Here is a 19,138-nt window from a genome sequence, read left to right as displayed (position 1 = left end):
AGGGGCTGCAAAGTTCCATCTGGGGAAAACAGAGCCTGATCCCTCCCCGTTGGCTTCCCTGGCTCACAGGCAGCATAGTCCACAGGAGCATCCCATTGAGGTGACTAAAGCAGGAGAATTTGCCACTCAGCCTTATGGCAAAGCTTGCAGGTGGCAGTGAACCCTGCACATGTTTTCTGGGCTCGTGCTGAAGTGCCATGTGCTGCTGGCATTGGCCCAAGGGGCTGGATCCTGACACTGCATCGTGGGGCTGCTTTTGCTAGGGCTGGGGCTTCGTTCTGGACACTGCTCACAGAGCATCTGCAAGGCACCCCCTTCCCAGAAGTACACATAAGTAATTATCAACTTCAGTTCTTGTGAAGAATGAGGTTAGTTGGGCTGGGTTTTGGCTTTTTTTATTTTTTACTGACACTAATGGTTGATTGTCCCATATACTATATGATTCCTCAATACTCTGTGTTAGGCAGCAAATAAACAGCTTGAAGAATGGCATAAAAATAGTTATCTGGGGCAGAGTACAAAGAGAAGCACTGAATGGAAAGGGAGAAGGGAGCTGCACCCCTGACAGCTGTCTTGGCAGAGATGTGAAGGTGCTTTGCAAAGAGCTGGATGGCTTGTTGCCAGGGAAAATTTTGATACTTGCTTTCAATATTGAATTAAATAAACCTTAGTATTGTTTGTAGAGGCCCTGGTCCAGCTAAGAATCCCAGTCACCTGAAGGCTCTGCAGCAGTGTCAGTGCTGGGCAGTGCAGAGGTGCAGGGACCACAAGGGCACTTACCTCCAATGCACCCAGGTGGGATGTGCTCCCCTCCTCAGCTCACTGCCCGGCTCATTTTCAGTCTCTCCACATGAACATGCCAGAGCCAGGCCCTCTGTGGCCATCTCACTCTACATAGCCCCTAGCCCATGTCTGGGTGGAGGCAAGGAGATTTTGGGGGTACAATGGCAGGCAGGGAAGAAGCTGGTACCACAAGCATGCATTGCCCTGGCTGTTGAGGGCAGGTCACTGCCAGACAAGGACTCACGTGCAGGCAAGTTCCTGCACTGCCAGTTCCAGCTCTCCATGACCATTCACACCCTGCCCTTGGCTGCATCCGGAGGGTCACTGTGAGACTGGTGACAGTGATACAGGGACAGCTGAAGGGAGAGCCCTGGCCCTGGCTGCTCTCCTGCTGCACACACCAACTGCAGAGGTCTGATTCCTGCTGGCTTCTCACAGGGTAGCATGGGTGACCCCAACTCACACCACTGCTGGGCTGGGCCATGAGGGGCTCCTCACTGTGTGCCCACACTGGGCACATGGTAGTTGCCACAGAAATACTGTCCTGATATAGTATCAGAAAAAGTGGTTAGTTTATAAGAAAATCCCCACCTGGCATGACCAGATGGCATCCTGGTGCCAGGGTGGGGTCATGTCCTCCCTGCATGGCTCCCTTACCCACCTCCACCCTTGCCTGGAGCACAGCTTGGTGGAGCCCACACAGGCTGGGATGCCCCACCATATTCCAGGCCTGCCAGGGCAAGGAGTCCTCCTGATCATCTGCCCCTTCCATCACTCCCACACCCACCCTGACTTTCCCAGGCACCAGCACAAATATTTGTGCACCAGTCCAGGGGTTCTGATCCAGCTGCAAACCTGTTTGGGTTCATTGCTGACGTTTATTTTGGCAGCAGTACCAGAGTAAATGGTTTCTGAATAACACTCTGAGGATCCTGCCAGCCAGTTGCATTCAAGCAAGCATGGGAGTGCTTCATCCAAAGTGACACAGAAAACTAAACAAGCTCATAACAGAAAATCTTCCATAATGCTTAGGACATGACACAGTGGCATGCCCAGAGTTAGTCCTGCAGAGAATAGGGAAGGACAGGAATGTTTTGAATACCACTTCCAAGCCAGGTGTTTACCTGCCTTGTATCTCTGACAGCTCAGACTGGACCAAAATACTTGGCCAAACTTCAATTCTGTGTTGCTTTCTGCAATATCAACAGTTATGCAGCAAGTGTTCACAGCAGGGCTAAGCAAGCCAGACTGCAGCTGACATTGCCTCCAGCCATGAAGATCCTGGAAATCTGGCCTGTTGCTGTCTGCAGGAGGCTGCCTGTGCATTATCACACCACAGATTTTCATCTTCTGCTGCAGATGTAGAGAGAGACCTCACAGTTTGGGCTATATCTTAGCTAAACACTGCCTTTATTATTATAAGGAGCAATTCTCTTTATGCCAATCCTACAGCTTGAAGAGCTCCAATACTTACTGACCTGCTACTGCAGTTAAAGCAAAGCCATATGAAAAAGGAGAGGACTGAAAGGCTCTGCCAGCTCTGTGTCAAACACATGCCCACAAAGACAATATTACAACTGTCACACTGGAAACTGAAATGAGAAAATGACATCAAAATGAGAGTTTACAAAAAAGTAACAGTAGCGTCACTAAGTATAACAAATACAGTTGTATCCCTCTCTTAGTGTAAGCTGACTGTAATTAGACCAGGTTAGTTAACAAGAAAGTGCCCTGCAAGTTCATGGAATCACAAATGAGTTGGAGGAGATATTGAAGATCATCCAGCCATCCCCCACACAACAGGCAGAATGCCCTTCACTAGGTCAGATTGCTCAGGGCTCCATCCAACCTGGGCCTGTCGTTGTAGTGATTTTCTAAAGGACCCTGTCTGCACAGATGGGAAGGAGTGAGGGGGTACCAAAGGTTAAATACATAGCAGAGTTTTATCCAGACCCTGTGCACATAGAGCTGTGACTGCCTGAATCTGCTCCAAGTTTTATCCCAAACAAACCAGGAACTGAAGGCAGCTTTGAAAGTTGTTCAAGGCTTATTTGGCAACCTTGCAGCACAGTAAGGGGCAAGAAAATAAAGAGGCAGGCCATGTGCCAAAAGCCCAAAGGAAGGCAACTGCCCCCTCCCAGTGCAGGTGGGGGACAGCAGCAGGGACAGCAGTCAGGGCAGTGTGATGCAGCAGCCCTGCTCGCTGCACAGACCTGCTGGTTCCTGCCGTGCCCTCTGCCTGCCCGGGCCCTGTGCCAGTAGCCTCCAGGCAGAACTCAAACACACTGCCTGCAAGAGCCAGAGCTTCTCAAAATAATCTCTTCTGTGCTCAAGAGTATCACTATGCTTTTAAAGGAGCACAACTGGCTGTTTCTCTCTTGCATGGTATCAGTAAGAGCAGAGTGATTACTGCAGAAAGGGTCCTGGTGTTAGGGATGCTCTCACTGCCCAGGTGCAGAAAGTTTTCTTTCTCAGGAGGCCCCACAGTGCACACAGCCACCTCTGCAGCTGTACCCGGGGCCATGCCTGACATGGTACACCCTCAGGAACAGGCAGGGACCCTCCACCTTCCAGGAGGCTCTCTGAAACTGCTGAAAGCACCATCCTCCCATTCTCTTCACATCCCCAACCTGCTCTGTCCCCAGCACGCCAAAGGATGGAATGCACCAGCAACAGGCACATATACAACACAGCAAGCAAGAAACCACACCATGTCCAGATAGGGGATTTCATGGCTACAGATAAGGTTTTCATGTTCTGTCCCTGACACCAAGGTGCACCCCTATGAGCTCTCACACCCAGCACAGCAGCAGGCTCTTCCCATGTGGATGGAGTACACTCATGGTTCTCTGCATGAGGGAAGTGTGAATGCACAGCATGGAATTAGGAACAACATCACACAGTACACACTGAATGCTTGCAACCTACCACTGCTGCATAGCTTTGGCAAAGGCAAGTTTTGTCACCAGTCCCAGGAGATCCCTCAGGCAGAGACATACATTGCAAAGAGACAGCACTGATGTCTGGGTGGTTGAAATTTGAGACACAGAAAGTATAGAAACCAGCAGGATGTCACAGAATTCCAGAGTCATTTAGGTTGGAAAAGCCCTCTAAGATTATCAAGCCTAACCATTCCCAGCACTGCCAGGCTTGCCACGAAACCATGTCCCAAAGTGCCATATCTACATGTCTGTTAAATCCCTCCATGGATAGGGACTGCACCATTCTCCTGGGCAGCCTCTTCAAAGGCTGAAATATTCTTCTGGTGAAGAAATTGTTCTTAATATCCAACCTAAAGTTCCCCTGGCACACCTTGAGGTCACTTAATCTAGTTCCTCCATTTACTACTTGGGAGGAGACCAACCTCTCCAGCTAGCTTCACCCTCCTCTGTAGAGTGATAAGGTCCCTTCTGAACCTCCTTTTCTCCAGGCTGAGCTCCCCTGGCTGCTCCTTATCCAGCTTGTGCTCCGCACCCTTCCTCAGCTCTTCTCTAGACACAATCCAGCACCTCAATGTCTTTCTTGGAGTGAGGGGCCCAAAACTCAACACAGGATTTGAGGTCAACCACAACTGAACAGGTGTGACATGCTCCACAGAGCTTCTGCTGTAGGAAACAAGCCCTGATAGGTAGGGTGAAGGATTTGGGGCAATGAACTAAGAGAGGCAGAGTCTTCCAGGGAAGTCCCAGATGCCAGGCTCTGCATCCCAGTGAACTTGCCCCCACGCCTGACTGGGTGCAGGTAGAGCTGCCCTCATCGCTGATCCCAGGGGTGCCCAGGGGTGCTCCAGGCTGTCACCCTGGAGCCCTGCAGTCCACGCGGGACCAACGGGCCGGTTGCCTCCAGCGCTGGGAACTCCAGCCAGAGCTGGGCAGGAACTTTTCCCCCTCTGAGGCTGCTGGAAACACCGGGAAACTGCCAAAGGCACGTGTCAGTGACCCCCGAGAGCCATCCTGAGTGACCCCCCGAGAGCCATCCTGAGTGACCCCGAGATCCAGCCTGAATGACCCCCCGAGAGCCATCCTGAGTGACCCCCGAGATCCATCCTGAATGACCCCCCGAGATCCATCCTGAGTGACCCCTGAGAGCCATCCTGAGTGACCCCGAGATCCATCCTGAATGACCCCCCGAGAGCCATCCTGAGTGACCCCCGAGATCCATCCTGAATGACCCCGAGAGCCATCCTGAGTGACCCTGAGATCCATCCTAAGTGACCCCCGAGAGCCATCCTGAGTGACCCCCCGAGATCCATCCTGAGTGACCCCCCGAGATCCATCCTGAGGGACCCTGAGAGCCATCCTGAGGGACCCCCCGAGAGCCATCCTGAGGGACCCCCCGAGATCCATCCTGAGTGACCCTGAGATCCATCCTGAATGACCCCCCGGGAGCCATCCTGAATGACCCCCCGAGATCCATCCTGAGGGACCCCCGAGATCCATCCTGAGGGACCCCCGAGATCCATCCTGAGGGACCCCCGAGAGCCATCCTGAGTGACCCCCGAGATCCATCCTGAGGGACCCCGAGAGCCATCCTGAGGGACCCCGAGATCCATCCTGAATGACCCCGAGATCCATCCTGAGGGACCCCGGAGACCCATCCTGAGTGACCCCCGAGATCCGTCCCGCACCGTCCCCCGGAACGAGCCCACCCACCCGGCAGCACCGGGGTCTCCGTGCACCGCAGCTCTCCGGCCGCTCGCTTTTTGCGCCTTGGCTCTGCTCGGCATCCCCGAGCCCGGCTCCGGCGGAGCCTGCGGGCCCCCGGGAGCCGCCCGGGGATGGGGATCGCGTCTGGAGCCCCCCGGCCCTCCCAGAGCCACCCGAGCCTTGCCGGGCCCCGCTCGGGCCCCGCCGGGCTCGCAGGGAGCAGCGGCTCGGAGCCCCGCCGCACTCACCATCCGCCGGTGCCCCCGCTGCCCGCCCAGCTCATGGCCGGGGCTCTGCCCCGCCGATCCCCGCACAGAACTGCTGACTCCGGGGCGTCCCTCCCCCTCCCATCTGCAAACGGCTGAAAGAAGTTAAGCTTGGCTAATATCGGCTTAGGCTGTATTAGCGCAGCAGCAGCAGCGATGCCCGCTGTAACCCTTGAGGTTCCGCACGCCCAGTGAGGAAAAACCCACCCTCTCCGCTCCTGGATATTGCAGCACTTTCGCACATCTCTGTCATACTGGAGGATTTACAGGCTCGAAGCAACGCTTTTGGGTGTAAAACTGTAAAACCTTTCTGCAACTGCGCGGTTTAAAATTAGAAACGGCTTTTTTTTTTTTTTTTTTTTTTTTTTTTTTTTTTTTTTTGTTCTTTAGGAAAAGTCATCCTAAAAGAAAGTTTCTGACACAGAAAGTCTGTGGTACCTCTTCAAGTCTGCTGAACTAGAAACTCCATAGGTCGGATATCGGCAGATAATTAAATGGGCAGATGGGGACAGGACAAAGGGTAATGGCTTCACACTGACAGAGAGCAGGGTTAGATGGGATATTGGGTAGAAATTCTTCCCTGTGAGGGTGGTGAGACATTGGAACAGGCTGGAGAAGCTGGGGGTGCCCCATCCCTGGAAGTGCTCAAGGCCAGGTTGGATGGGGCTTGGAGCAACCTGGTGTCTAGTGGAAGGTGTCCCTGCCCATGGCAGAGGGATTGGAACTGGATGACCTCAAAGGACCCTTCCAACCCAAAACGTTCCGTGATGATAGAGTAGAATAAATACAAATCCTCATAATCAATAAAACAGTAAGAGAGTAACTATTGCCAACATCATCCTTATACTGCTATATGTGTTAAAAGAAAAAACCCAACACCCCGGTATTGCAGCCCAAACCAGGTTTTGTTAATTTACACTCAAAATAACAAGACCAGAACTTTGAATTTCATTTGTCATGGTAAATTACTAACATTTACATTTGAGACATCTGGCTGAGATACTCTCAACTACAAGAACATTCCTTTCAACTGGAAGCCAGCAGTGTCTGATAGTTTCCAACTCCCCACTCCTGAGCAAAGATAACATGGGTGTGCCACCCCGGGCCCCCGGGAGCCTTTGCTCCATATCATCACATTATTTACTGTTCATTTTTCACTGTTCAATTCCTGCTTCGGACTCTGGCTGTTAGGGAGGCATTTGAGGGGTCCTCCTTTCCAGAGGCTAAGTATCTGGCATTATTAACACTGAAATTATTGTTTTCCTCAACTCCTTTTTTTCCTGGCTGGATTTCCACAACTGCTTGGCAGAAAAGGGGGGAGGAGAGGGTGAGGAGCTGTCTGAAGACTTACTATTACAATAGTTAACAAAGTTTCTGTCTGACCCGTCCCAAATTTTACTTGTGATATTGGAGTTTGTAATGGAGAATCTCAAAGAACACTTAATACTCATGAATGAATAGATTATTTAATGAGCTTTCAAGCAAGATTGTCAAATATCACTTCTTTGAGTCACATGGGGGGTGTTCTGCAATCAGGCTTAATTCATCAAAATGCAGGAGTAGGGCAGGGAGTACTAGACTGAATGGTCTGCAGGTGCAAATCAGCATCACAGTGCTGGCTTAATGGGACCTCAGCAATATTCACCAGCTCAGATTCCTGCCTCTTTGTTCTTTATGAGCCACAGCTTGGCAAAATCCTTGTAGTCAGGAAAATATTTCAGGTGTGTGAACAGCCCTGGGCTGGCTAGGTGCTTCAGTGTCAGCAGCCCACAGTCTCACCATTTTTGTGTTCATGCTGAAATGCCCTAAAGGGGACATGGGAATACTGTTTGCAAATGAATATTGGATTAAAACCAACATACTGTGCTATGGAGCTCTTCTTTCAAGCTCCTGCTGGTAAGGGCTGGTCTTGCCTACCAAGATGAAGCTCACCAGGGGCAATATACCCTCAGCAAAAGTGGTGAGATTGTGTAAAACGTGTGTTTCATGGTACAGTCTGACCCTTTTACCTCCTCTGTAAATACCCTGAGCAGTAGCTCCCTTTCTCTTGTTTTGCTTTCATTGCAGTGCATAGCATATAGAGTCACTCTGACATAGCCATTGGAGATATCTGAGGCAGAACAAAGAGAGGAAGATGGATGTGGGCTGCCTATCTTGAGGGAAAAACAATGTAAGCATACTCTAAGTAATAAACTGAATGAAAGCTTTCCCCCTGCCCCAGAATTTTCTGCCAGATAATTTGCAGGGGAGAGTGATGGGGACAGAGCTTTATGGGAAGACAACTGAATTTTTTGGACTCACAGCCGAGAGAAAGCATTGAGAAGGGATATTTATACAAGTACAAAGGAAATTAGACTTCACCTTTTTTGCTCTGTCAGTGAGACCCACCTACCAGTAAAATCAGTGGAAAGACTTCAAATAACTTTTCTGGGTTTTGGCTGAGACCTGACCCATCCAGGAAAAAAAAAAAAAAATACGACGTATCAGTAAATCACAGTGCATTTAATGCTCCCAGACAAAGTTAAAGAGCTCTATAAAAGAGAGTAATCTATGGAATTTCTCTATGTTTTTATACTTTATCAAAATTAATGAGAAATGCAGATTAAGATTGAATTTTAAACATTGCTGCTTATAGCCAGAATACAGGATACGACATGCGTAATGGTTTTAAACTAAAAGATAGCCAATTCAGATATAAGGAATGATTTTTTATAAGGAAGGTGATGACACACTGGCACAGGTTGCCCAGAGCAGCTAGGAATGCCTCAGCCTGAAAATATTCAAGGTGAGGTAGGACAGGGCTTGGTACAACCTGGTCTAGTTGAAGATGTCTGCTCATTGTAGGGGCATTAAACTAGATGAATTTTAAAGGTCCTTTCCAACACAAATTATTCTATGACTTTACATAGAGTCATCAGAGCAGCTAAATGAGGCTGTACCACCAGGAAACCACACAGAGCTGAGATAGTCTGGGAGCTTCCATTGCTTTATGGAAAAGTTCCACTTCAAAAAATTCTGAGCATAACTCAAAAAAACCCAGTTGCTGCTATGGTTTTCAGGACATTCCCATAAACCAGAGCGATAGCTTCAGTTACAGAACAGAAATCTGCCAACAGTATCTCTACATTCCTGAAGGCCCATCCATGGAAAACTGTGCCTCAAGTAGAAATAAAAAAACACCACTAATTCAAATAATGTGTAAGAAAGGGGAACTTTACTGCTTTGTGTGTCTTTTTAGTAGTCTCTTTTCTATATCTTCTGGTCAGATACTACACTTTTATGTTTATACAGCCCACATTTTTGACCACTTCCAAAGAGCAGTAGGAAGAAAGCATACAGCACAAAGAGAGGATTAATTGAATAATTAGGAACATTAATATTATGTTACTGGCCAAGTGTTTCTGCCTCCTCTCCCTCTAGCCCTCAATTTCCTTACACCACAGGAATGCCAAGTGATGGCAAGGTAACAAAAATAAACCCATGATGATGAATTTATTGCTTATGCATCTCTTCCCAGCTGTCATCCTCAGAATATTTTACAGGCACCCAGAAGTAGTCTCCACATTGCAGCTGAGCATGGTAGGTGCAGCACACAGTGAGGTGCAGGGGCCGTGTCCTGGCCCAGTCCAAGGGGGTCTCTCCTGCACCCTGGCATGTCAGCAGGGCTGGCATCACCAGCCAGAGACCCCAACCACATCCCACACCCAGCTCCTGTTCCCCTGGCAGCAAGGGCCTGGAAAATGAGGGAAAAGTAGGGATGTGGCATCATCTCATAGAGGGTTTTTCAGAAATCTGTAGTTGGGCTGTGATTTGAGATGTCCTTAAATATTCCGAATTAAACACTTTGCTGATTTTTTTTTTTTTTGTCCTGGCACTAATAACAAGCAGTTACATTGTTTGAATGATTTTTAAACACACGGTTTATGTTTCAGGATCTTTGTTGTTGCTTCAGGGTTTTTTATTTATTTTGTTAACTAAAGCAGCAATTAGGTTATTTCTGTTTTTGTTTCTAGAAAGTTCCCTTTCCTGATCACACACCCTGAAGCACCCTGCACCCTTCTGTGCCTGACACTGCTGTAACTTGCTTTTGCTCTCCTGTTTTCACAGGTACTTTCAAGTCACCCTGAAGACATTTCTGTCCATGCTAAATTTTGCAAACTCTCTTCAAGTCAGTCTGTGGCTCCATATAAGTGAATTTTCAGTTCAAATGTAAATAGCACATTTTTGCTGACTTCTGTCAGGGGTTTGCCTGTCTCCAGCCTTCTTCCCCATACCTGCTGCAAAAACAGCCTTAAAATCTCTTTTTTTGGGATATTTTAAGCCTCCGAAATGCTGGAACAGGGTTCTAAAGGGTTAAAATGGAGGAGGCCCCCAGTCGGCTCATTCTGCAGTCTCAATGACACGGAGCTTTTGCCTTTTCAAATATATTTAACCAAGTAAAGTGAATAGAGGATATGTAAATGCCTTTCCTGAAAGGAACACAGCCCTGAATTGTTGTTGGCAGGTCAGAGCATCACACCACACTCAGCAGCCTCTCAGCTGCGGGATATTCAGGCTGGAGGAGGTGGCGGCACAAAAAGACCCTTTTCAAGCAGAAAAAAAAGCAGAACTTGGGTATTCCAAGGAGACAGAGGGAGGAGGTCACTGGCGACGCTGCTCCAGCATCTCAAAACCCTGGTTCCCTGTGAAGGTGCTGAGGCCCTGGCACAGGCTGCCCAGAGAAGCTGTGGCTGCCCCATTCCTGGAAGTGTCCAAGACCAGGTGGGACAGGGCGTGGAGCAGCTTGGGACAGTGGCAGGTGTCCCTGCCCTGTAGCAACATGAGTGAGTGTGCAAGGGAGACCCACAGTGAACAAAGGTTCAGGGGACATCAGGACACTGGCACAACTTGGGTGAGCTTTTACAAGCTGGTGCTCACAGGCTAGCCACAAGCTGCTCTCATCTCCAAGGAGCTATTTGAACAGTTGGCTGAAGAAAAGATAATTCTGAATGAGATTACCTGGAGTTATGGAGAAGTGTTTTACCTAAAACTGAGCTGTATTGGCATCTTGGTTTGAAAGGCAGGTGTCTGCCAAGGAAGGCAGAAACCTCCCTTGGAATGGAAAATATGCCCCCCTTCCGTCCGAATTAGTAGAAATTTCAGGTTAAGGGGCTTCCAGGCAAAGACATGGAAAGCAATAGCAGTTCTTTACGCGTGTGTGAGCAGGCAAACCAAGCACAGCAGCGGCGGCCAGCGCTCAGAGCCGCTGCGCTGGCCCAGCCTGGCCCTGCGCTGCAGTTCCGCGCACGGCCAGCGGGGGCGCCGCTGGCTCCCGGCCGCGCGGGCGGGGCAGGGATTCCCCGGGGCGCCTGCGGGGGGCGCTGCGGAGGGAGCGGAGAGGGGAGCGCCCGGGGGCAGCCGGGCCGGCGCCCTCCGGAATGTGGAACGGCAGCGGGCACAGCCTCGGAGCGGCGCTGGAACGGCTCAGCCCCGCACACCCGCGCTGGCAAACAACGTGTAGCACTGAGCCCTAGGCGGTGGCAGAGGCAGAAGCACCACGGGGTCCTGGCAGGCGCTGGGTGTCCGACTAAAATGTAGCAAAAACACGCAAAATAACGGCAAAAAAACGGCCGGGGCTGTGCAGCAGCAGCCAGGCTCCCGCAAACAGCTGGGAGAGGCTCCCTCAGAGGGGCTCAGGGCTCTGGGTTTTCCCCTGGGGCACCCAGTACATGCTGAGAGCCCTTTTCCAGTGATGTCAGGTGTTGAAGAGGTTTAACCACTGCTCCTACAAGCTAAGGCTCACCCACGGTGAGAAGTAGTAAAAGACTGAACTGCTGGAAACTTCATAACTTTTAAATTTTTATTTTGTCTTTCTAGTTACGCTTGTCTTGACGTTACCTTGGAGAAAGGAATTTTCTTTAGGTTTTTTCGGGAGGTGTAACATCACTCTAAGGAGATGAGCTTAGCATACCATCAGATTTGGAGTAGCCCAAAGATACCCAGAAAGATAAAAGGCCACGGAACATTCAACAGAATGTGGCCACCTACAGAACATCCACCATCACAGGCCACCTCTTGCAACGTCACAGCCACCTCTTGCAACGGTGAAGACATCTGGTCTGGGAAAGGACTGATAAGAAAATCAAAGAATCAAGATCTAACTAATCAGAAGCAAAGAAATTTGGATCCAATGGAAAACTGAACACTAGGGGTTGCTCAACTCTAGACCAATGTACTTTGAAGCAGTGCCACTCTTTGGGTTTTGACTGTATAAAATTTGGGGAGAAATCCTGCAGACATGTGTCATGGAATGATTCTCTCTGCACACCCAGTCTATGTATGGATGAGATTATTTCTGTGGTCAGATCAATATCTTGGCCAGAATAAATCCCCTCCTCCTCCTCCCACCCACAGATTTTGTTCTCTTAAGAACCAGTTGTTATCATCTCTTGGGCATCAAATGGTACAAAATTCCCTGAGAGAAAAAAAAAGGGAAAATCCCAATCTCCGGCAGTTGGCGATACTAAATAAAGTATATTTAACATTTCAAAAGGGCTTCTGATATATTTGTCTTTTTTTGTCCATCATTGCGAAGACTTTTACAACAAACTAAATAATATCCTCTCCACTTCTTATAACTAAGCATTTCTGAAAAAAAGACATTAAGTCTGCATCATTCCTGCCTTCTATAATTTGACTGCTTAGATCACCTCCAACTCACTTCAATCAACAGCGGGATGATTGACTCTTTCCTAGATAATTTTCCAAAGGAGAAAAAAAAAAAAGTTAGATCAATTTAGCAATCTGCGTGCTGGTTCCTGTGCTGAACAGCTCATACTTGCCTTTGGAGATGGGGGAAAAAAAGAATGCCAGCTTAGCAAAGGTCTCAGTGCTTTCCCTGCTGTAGCTTTTGGCTGGGGCCATCTAGCAGTGAGTGGGACACCCCAGCGGTCACAGCGATGTCACTATGGCTCCTGATGCTGATTTTAGGGAATTCATAGCCCTTGGAAAGGAGTTGCTTGTTGCTCTGGAGGCAAAGAGGAGCAGGGCTCTGACCCTTACCCTGTGCAGGCCCTTCCCTGAGGAGGCTGTTCCTGAGCTCCTGTCCCTCCCTAGGCACCATCACTGGCCCAGATGGGTGGGCACAGCCCAGGGCTGCTCTACCTTGTGCACAGGGGCAGCTCAGCCTCAATTTCCTAATGGCTGGTGGGAGAAGGAAAGGTCATTTCAGCCAGCCCCTTTGATTCTCAGCCATGAACAAGCACAGTGGCTTGCCCAGGAAAGAAGGTGAAAGCTGTGCAATTTTCTGTCCAACAGCAGGTCAAGCAGTGGCCCAAAGTGAGCTGTGGTGCCTTCTGCACGCATCCACCCACTGCCCGTGCTCTCAGCAGGGAAATCCCATCCTTTCCAATGGCAAAAGAAGCCAGGATAAAGAGGGGGCACAGCCCCAGGAGCAGATAGGATGGGGCAGATCTGCCACATGAGCAACTGTCCCAGAGAGGAGGCTGTGCCATTGTCTGGGGTGAACACATCGGGGAAAAAGAAATAGCATGGCTGAGACATCATATTGGCATCCAATTAAGCAGGATCTGGATTAGTCATAAGCAAATCTGAGAGGAAACTTGGAAGATTTTCTAGTAGTTTCTAAAACTTTCCCACATGAAAGTATGTTCACAGCAGGGAGTCACACTTCTGTGGAAAAATCAGCTTACATAGCACCACACACCAGGTTCCTGCCACCTCAGTGCTTCTTCTTCTTGATCCAAAGTTATATCTTAATAATTACAGAATAATAGAATCATTATGGTTGGAAAAACCCTCAAAAGTCATTGAGACCAATGATAAATCCAGCAATGCTAAGCCCACCACTAAATTACATCCCCTAGCACCACATCTATATGTGTCTTGAACACTTGCAGGGACAACAGCTCCAGTACTTCACTGGGCAACCTGTTCCAATGTCTGACCACCCCTCTCATGAAGAAATTTTTCCTGATATCTAACTTAAACCTCCTCTAGCAGAACACAAAATCCCATTGCAGTGACTGATCTGATTGATAGCTTTGGAGTGGCTGTCCTTCTGTGGTCAAAACACAAACTCAGGCAGCCAGGTGGAGCAACCAAGTATCTGTTCCCAGGTGTGGGACTGATGCTCCCCTCCTTGCCATCATCAAAACTCTCAGCAGTGAAAGCAGTGAGAGGTCTCTTAGAATCTGGCCACTAAAAGATGGATTTACACAGGTAACCCTCCACCTCTGCCACAGGCCACAGTGGACAAAAGACCCTCTGCTGGGGTTGTTTTTCCGAATAACCCAGCATTTGGAATTTTTGCTCCTGGGCCAAGTGACACACTTGACCTCAGAGGGAAAAGTCACCTAAAAAGCCCCAGGTGCCTTTGGAGCATTTTACTCTCAAAGAGGTCAACTCATCCAGCACAGATTTTGCAGCTTGACTGCACAGTGCTTAGTGGAAACTCCTCACTGCAGTTCACATGTGGTGTCTCTGAGATTTTATCTACACAACCAAAGCCACTTTGTTGAGCAAATGGAAATGTGAGCTGCAGTCTTGCAAAACCATGGCACACAGGTCTGAACAAAAAGGCTTTTCCTCCCTGAACTGGGGCTTTCCTAGAGAAACCATGGTTTCCATTGAATGACACACTTTTTTTTGACAAGTGATAATCTCTTCCTGTGGTGTGGAAGAAAATGACTTGGACAGGTTGGTTGGATTTAGCTTCTTTCCACGTTCATGAGATTGGAATATCCCACACAACACAGAAGACAGAAAACCCCCCTGTGTGGCTGATTAATTTGGGGGTTGTGGGGAATCACCATGGGGTCTTGCCAAAACCGTGCTGTGGACTCAGCCCAGGACTAGAAGGGGCTGGATTTTCAGCCATGCTTTTCTGAATTATCTGCTATACACTGTAGCTGCAGCAGCTACATCACTGCTTGCAAAAGCCCAGGCAGAGAGTAAAGGGTGCTGAAGTGTGGCTGCAGCAGGGAGCTGGGGACCAGGTCACAGGTGCTGAACTGCCCCTGTGGCTTTGACACACTTTCCTGACTAAAATTCCCCACTCATCCCAGTGTCTTACTTTCTCACCACCAGCTACTATCTTTTCCATAGTGCTGTCTTCAGCAGGATGGTAAAATATTTATAATTTTACCTATATACAGAGTGTAGGAAGAAGCAGAATGAGGCAAAGCCCCTGGTCTGCTTCCTCACCCACCTTCCCTCCTCAGGTCACCGGGGAGGCTCTGTGACAATGTTTATGGTGCAAGGAGGCTTGACACAGCAAATGACTTATCATCAGTAAGTGGCACTCTACAATAAATCCAAGCCCAGCAAAACATTTCCCTGTATCATGCTGTACGGAATCATCGCTCAGTTCCTTGAAGTCTCCAAAAAGGAGATTTGCAAAAACTCTGAATCAGCATATCTGGGAAGAAAAGCTCCTGGAGAGCCAATCATGGCTCACAGCAAAATGCAGGAGAGTGTGGAAAGGAGTGTGAGGGTCCCTGCTGGGGATGAATGGATTTTATGTGTATGTTTCAAGCATACTTACATGTATTTTTCATAGTCACATGCTGTCTGATACACCTTTCTCCACTCTATTTGAGTGGTTTCACAGGGTAAGAAGGTATCTGGGTTCCTGAGCTCTGTAAACCCTCCTGCTCAGTGGGAGAAGAGGTGAGAGGATGAAGCAGTTTGGACCACCAGAGGGGACAAGACCAGTGAGCTGCAGGAGTGGAGGTCTGCACTGTCCCTCCTCTGAGCTGTCCCTGCTCCTGGCACCCACAGCCCTGAGGGGACAACAGCAGGGACAGATGGGTCCCCAGTGCCAAGGACATGCAGGGCTTTGGCTTTGCACAGTAGCACAAGAGACAGAAATAGCAGTGAAGGAAGAAACCTCATTACTTGTATTGGCCCATCCCCAAAGAATATATGCAGAGCGCTTAAAAATAAAATAACAAATTAACAAATTCTTTCATGTTGATTTCTGATCAAGAAAGGGGGTGATTAGGTTATTTTATTTGGGTCTATATGAAAAAATAATGTAGCAAAGTTAAGAACAAAGCCATGGGAAAAGAGCTGCCCTGGATGCCTGCCTCACCATCTCTTTCCATCTCACCCAGACTTGCCTCCAGTTACCTTTAAGACATCCAGGTGCTGATTGCAACTGTGCAGTGCTGAAAGAAGAACAAGGTATTTCTCTCAAAGTGCTCTCAGAAATGGACTCACGATTAAACATTTAAACCCTCTGGTGCTCCACAGTATTTGGTGACATCAAAAGGGCAATTATACTCTTACTGATGTAATGTTGTATTTCTTTGTTTCTGGCTCACTCCCAAGTCAGCTTTCCTATTTCTGAGGGTATTCAGTTCATTCAGTTTACCATCTGTCTTCAAAGTTTCTCTCCTATTTTTATTACTTGAATGTAATTGTAATATTCATAGTTCTATTGTTGAGACAAGAATCAAATAAAGTCCAGATTAGTCAGGAGCAGCAGAGAAAAATTGCTATGTCCTATCTTTTCCTGTGAGGTAGCAGGGAAATCCAAATATATCTAATCTTTCCTTTTGATAGTATCTAGCAAATGTTCGAATGGAGCAGTAATAGAGGGATGGAGAATATAAGCAACTAAATATACTTCAACCAACATCATGAGCTTTGCCTCCAGTGCAGCACCTGGCACTCCACAGGCTGGGCTGAGCAGCCTTGGGCATCTCCTCTGTACACAAAGCATCACCAAGGACTCCTGTGTCGCAGCATAAGAGCCAGGATCAGGAGTGGGATTGTACAAGTCTATTGTAACCTCAGATGAACCTCCCAGCCCTTTGCAAACAAGCACTGAGAAATGTTTGGAGATGCACTTGCTGCTGGTGGGAAGGGACACTGATGGCAGATTTCCCTTCTTGTGCCTCCACATGAAGGCAAGTGCCTGCCTGGCCCCCAGCTGCTGCCAGGAGGCAAGAGAACAAAGACTTCTTTTCTGTAAGGCAGGACTGACAGGGCATGCAAGAGGCTCATGGCTACAGCCACATGAAAGAGAAGAGTAGAGGGGTAAAAATAGGAAATCCCAAAGATTCAAAGGGTAAGGTGAACTTTTGGACAATTTCAACCAAACCAGCAATGTTCAAATCCCTAAGGGAATTTGCCATTAGATTTGTGCTTTGTTTAGTATAGCACACTCTGCTTCCATCAGACCATCTAAGACTGCAGAGTAGGAAATAATTGGCTTTGTCTTTCACTAACTTCTATCATTATTTCATTGAGATAAACATTATAAACCTGTTCTCAACTTATTAAAACTTTTCTAATGGCATCAGAAATTAATTTGAATTAAAGAAGAATGCTTCACTGGGATGTAACGGCCAAGGAGCCCCTTGTTCAGTAAATCAGCACAGCCATGGTGACTCCTTTGCAACATGACTGATGGGATGGGGCCACCAGAAAGCCAAAACCAGACACGAGAGCAGCAGCTGCTGCCAGGTCAGGCAGAGCCATTGGATCTCTGGTGGGATCTGTCTCCCAGAGATCACCTGTGGTGGCATCCGTCTCAGTGCCACTGCGAGAGGCAATAACAGCACACCTCTCATCTGAGGGCACCTATTCTGCAGACAGAAACATTGGGCCAAAGTCATGTCCATGCTAAAATAAAGAGAGCACAGCATTAAGTGCCCAGACACACAATTTGGGATAGCCAGATGCACAAGAGATAGGAGGTGGGACACAGCAGAAACACTGAGATGTGAAGCATAGAAATCAATAGCTCAGGGCAGATGTGGAGGACTGAGGGTAGGAGCTTACACAGGAGACCTGTTCCCAGTGGGTCCTGTTCTCCTGCTGTTATCATAAACAAGCCTGGTGCAACCAGTAATGTGACTCAGGGCAGTCCCTGGGGCCTTGGGCCCAAAATAGAGTGACAAACATTTGCCCACAGCTTCCCAGCCAAGTCCTCCTTTCTGTTTCACCCATGTAATTCCCTCTGGGCCATATTTCACCACATGAGTTTTGCTACAGTTCTAAAGCAGCTGATTTAAGCTGCTGATATAAGTAGCTGTAAGGCCACTGCCTTTAATGAGAGCCACCAGGATATTTTCAGAGGCAAATTCAGGCTAGCAATCTTAGGTTCCCTTTTTTTCAGTGCGAAACATCCTTTTTCATAATCAAAAATAGCAAGTAGACATGAACATAAACAATTACAATCTTTTCCATTTTCAACACTCCCCTCAGAACATCTACTTAATGATGTTAAGATGTTGTCTTTTAAAATAATTTTCCCCTTTGCACTTCTTCTCCTTGGAAGTCTGCCTGTCTAGAGGGAAGCTCTTTGATACATAAAGGGGAAAATAGCACAGACACTGAACATTACCTTTCTTTAGAAAAGACACTTCACACAGATTCAAAGGACTCAATTTCAAATCAGCACAGCAGATCAATTCAAGATGAACCTTTAAATACCTTACAGAAATCCTCCTGTTTCAGACTTGCAAGAATTTCCTAATGCAGACCCACTTGGAATCGTCACTGCCTGCCCACAAAACAATGGGATCCAGCATCACCCTCTGTCCATCAGCTCTCAACACGCCCATACCGCTCCAAGCGCGCCGCCCTGCTTCACATGCCCACTACAGACAAAGTGCCCCAACAAATTTACCGGAGATGGGCACAAACCAGCAGGAGTGTTGGAGAGATATTATGTAATGCACCCGCCGAGCTCTCTGCACCGCCGCCGTAGCGGCCCGTGGTGCCGGCGCTCGGCCGCACGCATCGCGCCGAGGATCGTGCCATCCCCATGCTCCCGCCCGCCTCCTCCCTTTACAGAGCTCGGAATACCCTTTATCCCGGAGCAGGGCCGGCCGTGGGGAGCCAGACCGCGGGCCCGGGGCCGCTTGGGAGGCTTCGGGCCGGTGCCACCCTGGCAAGGCGGGGAGCGGGTCCCCACCCGCTGCGGAGAAAGAAAGAGGGAACAGGGAGAGGGGCGGGGAGAGGGACAGAGCCGGCCGGCGAGGCGGGTCGGGGGAGCACTCACCCAGCAGCAGCCAGCCCGAGCCCGCGGAGCCCAGGAGCGGGGCGAGCATCCCTGCGGCGCGGCCCCGCGCCCGCTCCGCGCACTGCGGCGCGCACTGCGCACCCGCGCCCGCTCCGCCGCGCACTGCCCGCCGCTCCCCCGGCGGAGGGCGGTGTTTGGAGCAGCCCTCCTCCTCTCCCCATCCATCCGAGCCCTCCAGATCCCTCCTAAAAGGGAGAGAGCATCCCTGCACCCTCGCATCCGTGAGCGGCGGCGGGGGGAGCCGGGGGGAGAAACTTACTCCTTTATAGCCTTCTTCTCACCTTTGGCCGAGGAAATTGCAGCTGGACGGTGACCTGCGCAGCAGGGTACTAAAGATGATCAGAGATGCTGAAACACAGCCAGATTCATCGGCAGAGACAGCTCGGCATTGCCTTTAGACATATCAT

General features: G+C 49.1%; 1 protein-coding gene across 6 annotated transcripts in view; it reads right to left on the bottom strand.

Moving 5' to 3' along the window:
• The window catches only part of ACSL6 (acyl-CoA synthetase long chain family member 6), a 57,840-nt gene extending 38,986 nt beyond the window's left edge, over positions 1-18,854 (bottom strand). For 3 of the 6 annotated variants that reach the window (XM_031506013.3, XM_021549495.4, XM_021549494.4), the window contains exon 1: positions 18,711-18,854. In XM_031506013.3, coding sequence (XP_031361873.1) covers positions 18,711-18,759 — 49 coding nt within the window. In that variant the 5' untranslated portion in view covers positions 18,760-18,854. Of the gene's footprint in view, positions 1-5,677; positions 5,848-18,139; positions 18,210-18,710 lie in introns of those variants that run through there. The other 3 variants (XM_085591216.1, XM_085591215.1, XM_085591214.1) reach the window with 3 other exon arrangements.
• Between the last annotated feature and the right edge of the window lie 284 nt (positions 18,855-19,138).

This window comes from Lonchura striata, chromosome 13 (genome assembly GCF_050655825.1).
Source record: "Lonchura striata isolate lonStrDom1 chromosome 13, ASM5065582v1, whole genome shotgun sequence".
Taxonomy (NCBI): Eukaryota; Metazoa; Chordata; class Aves; order Passeriformes; family Estrildidae; genus Lonchura; species Lonchura striata.
This window is presented reverse-complemented; position numbering and strand designations above follow the sequence as displayed.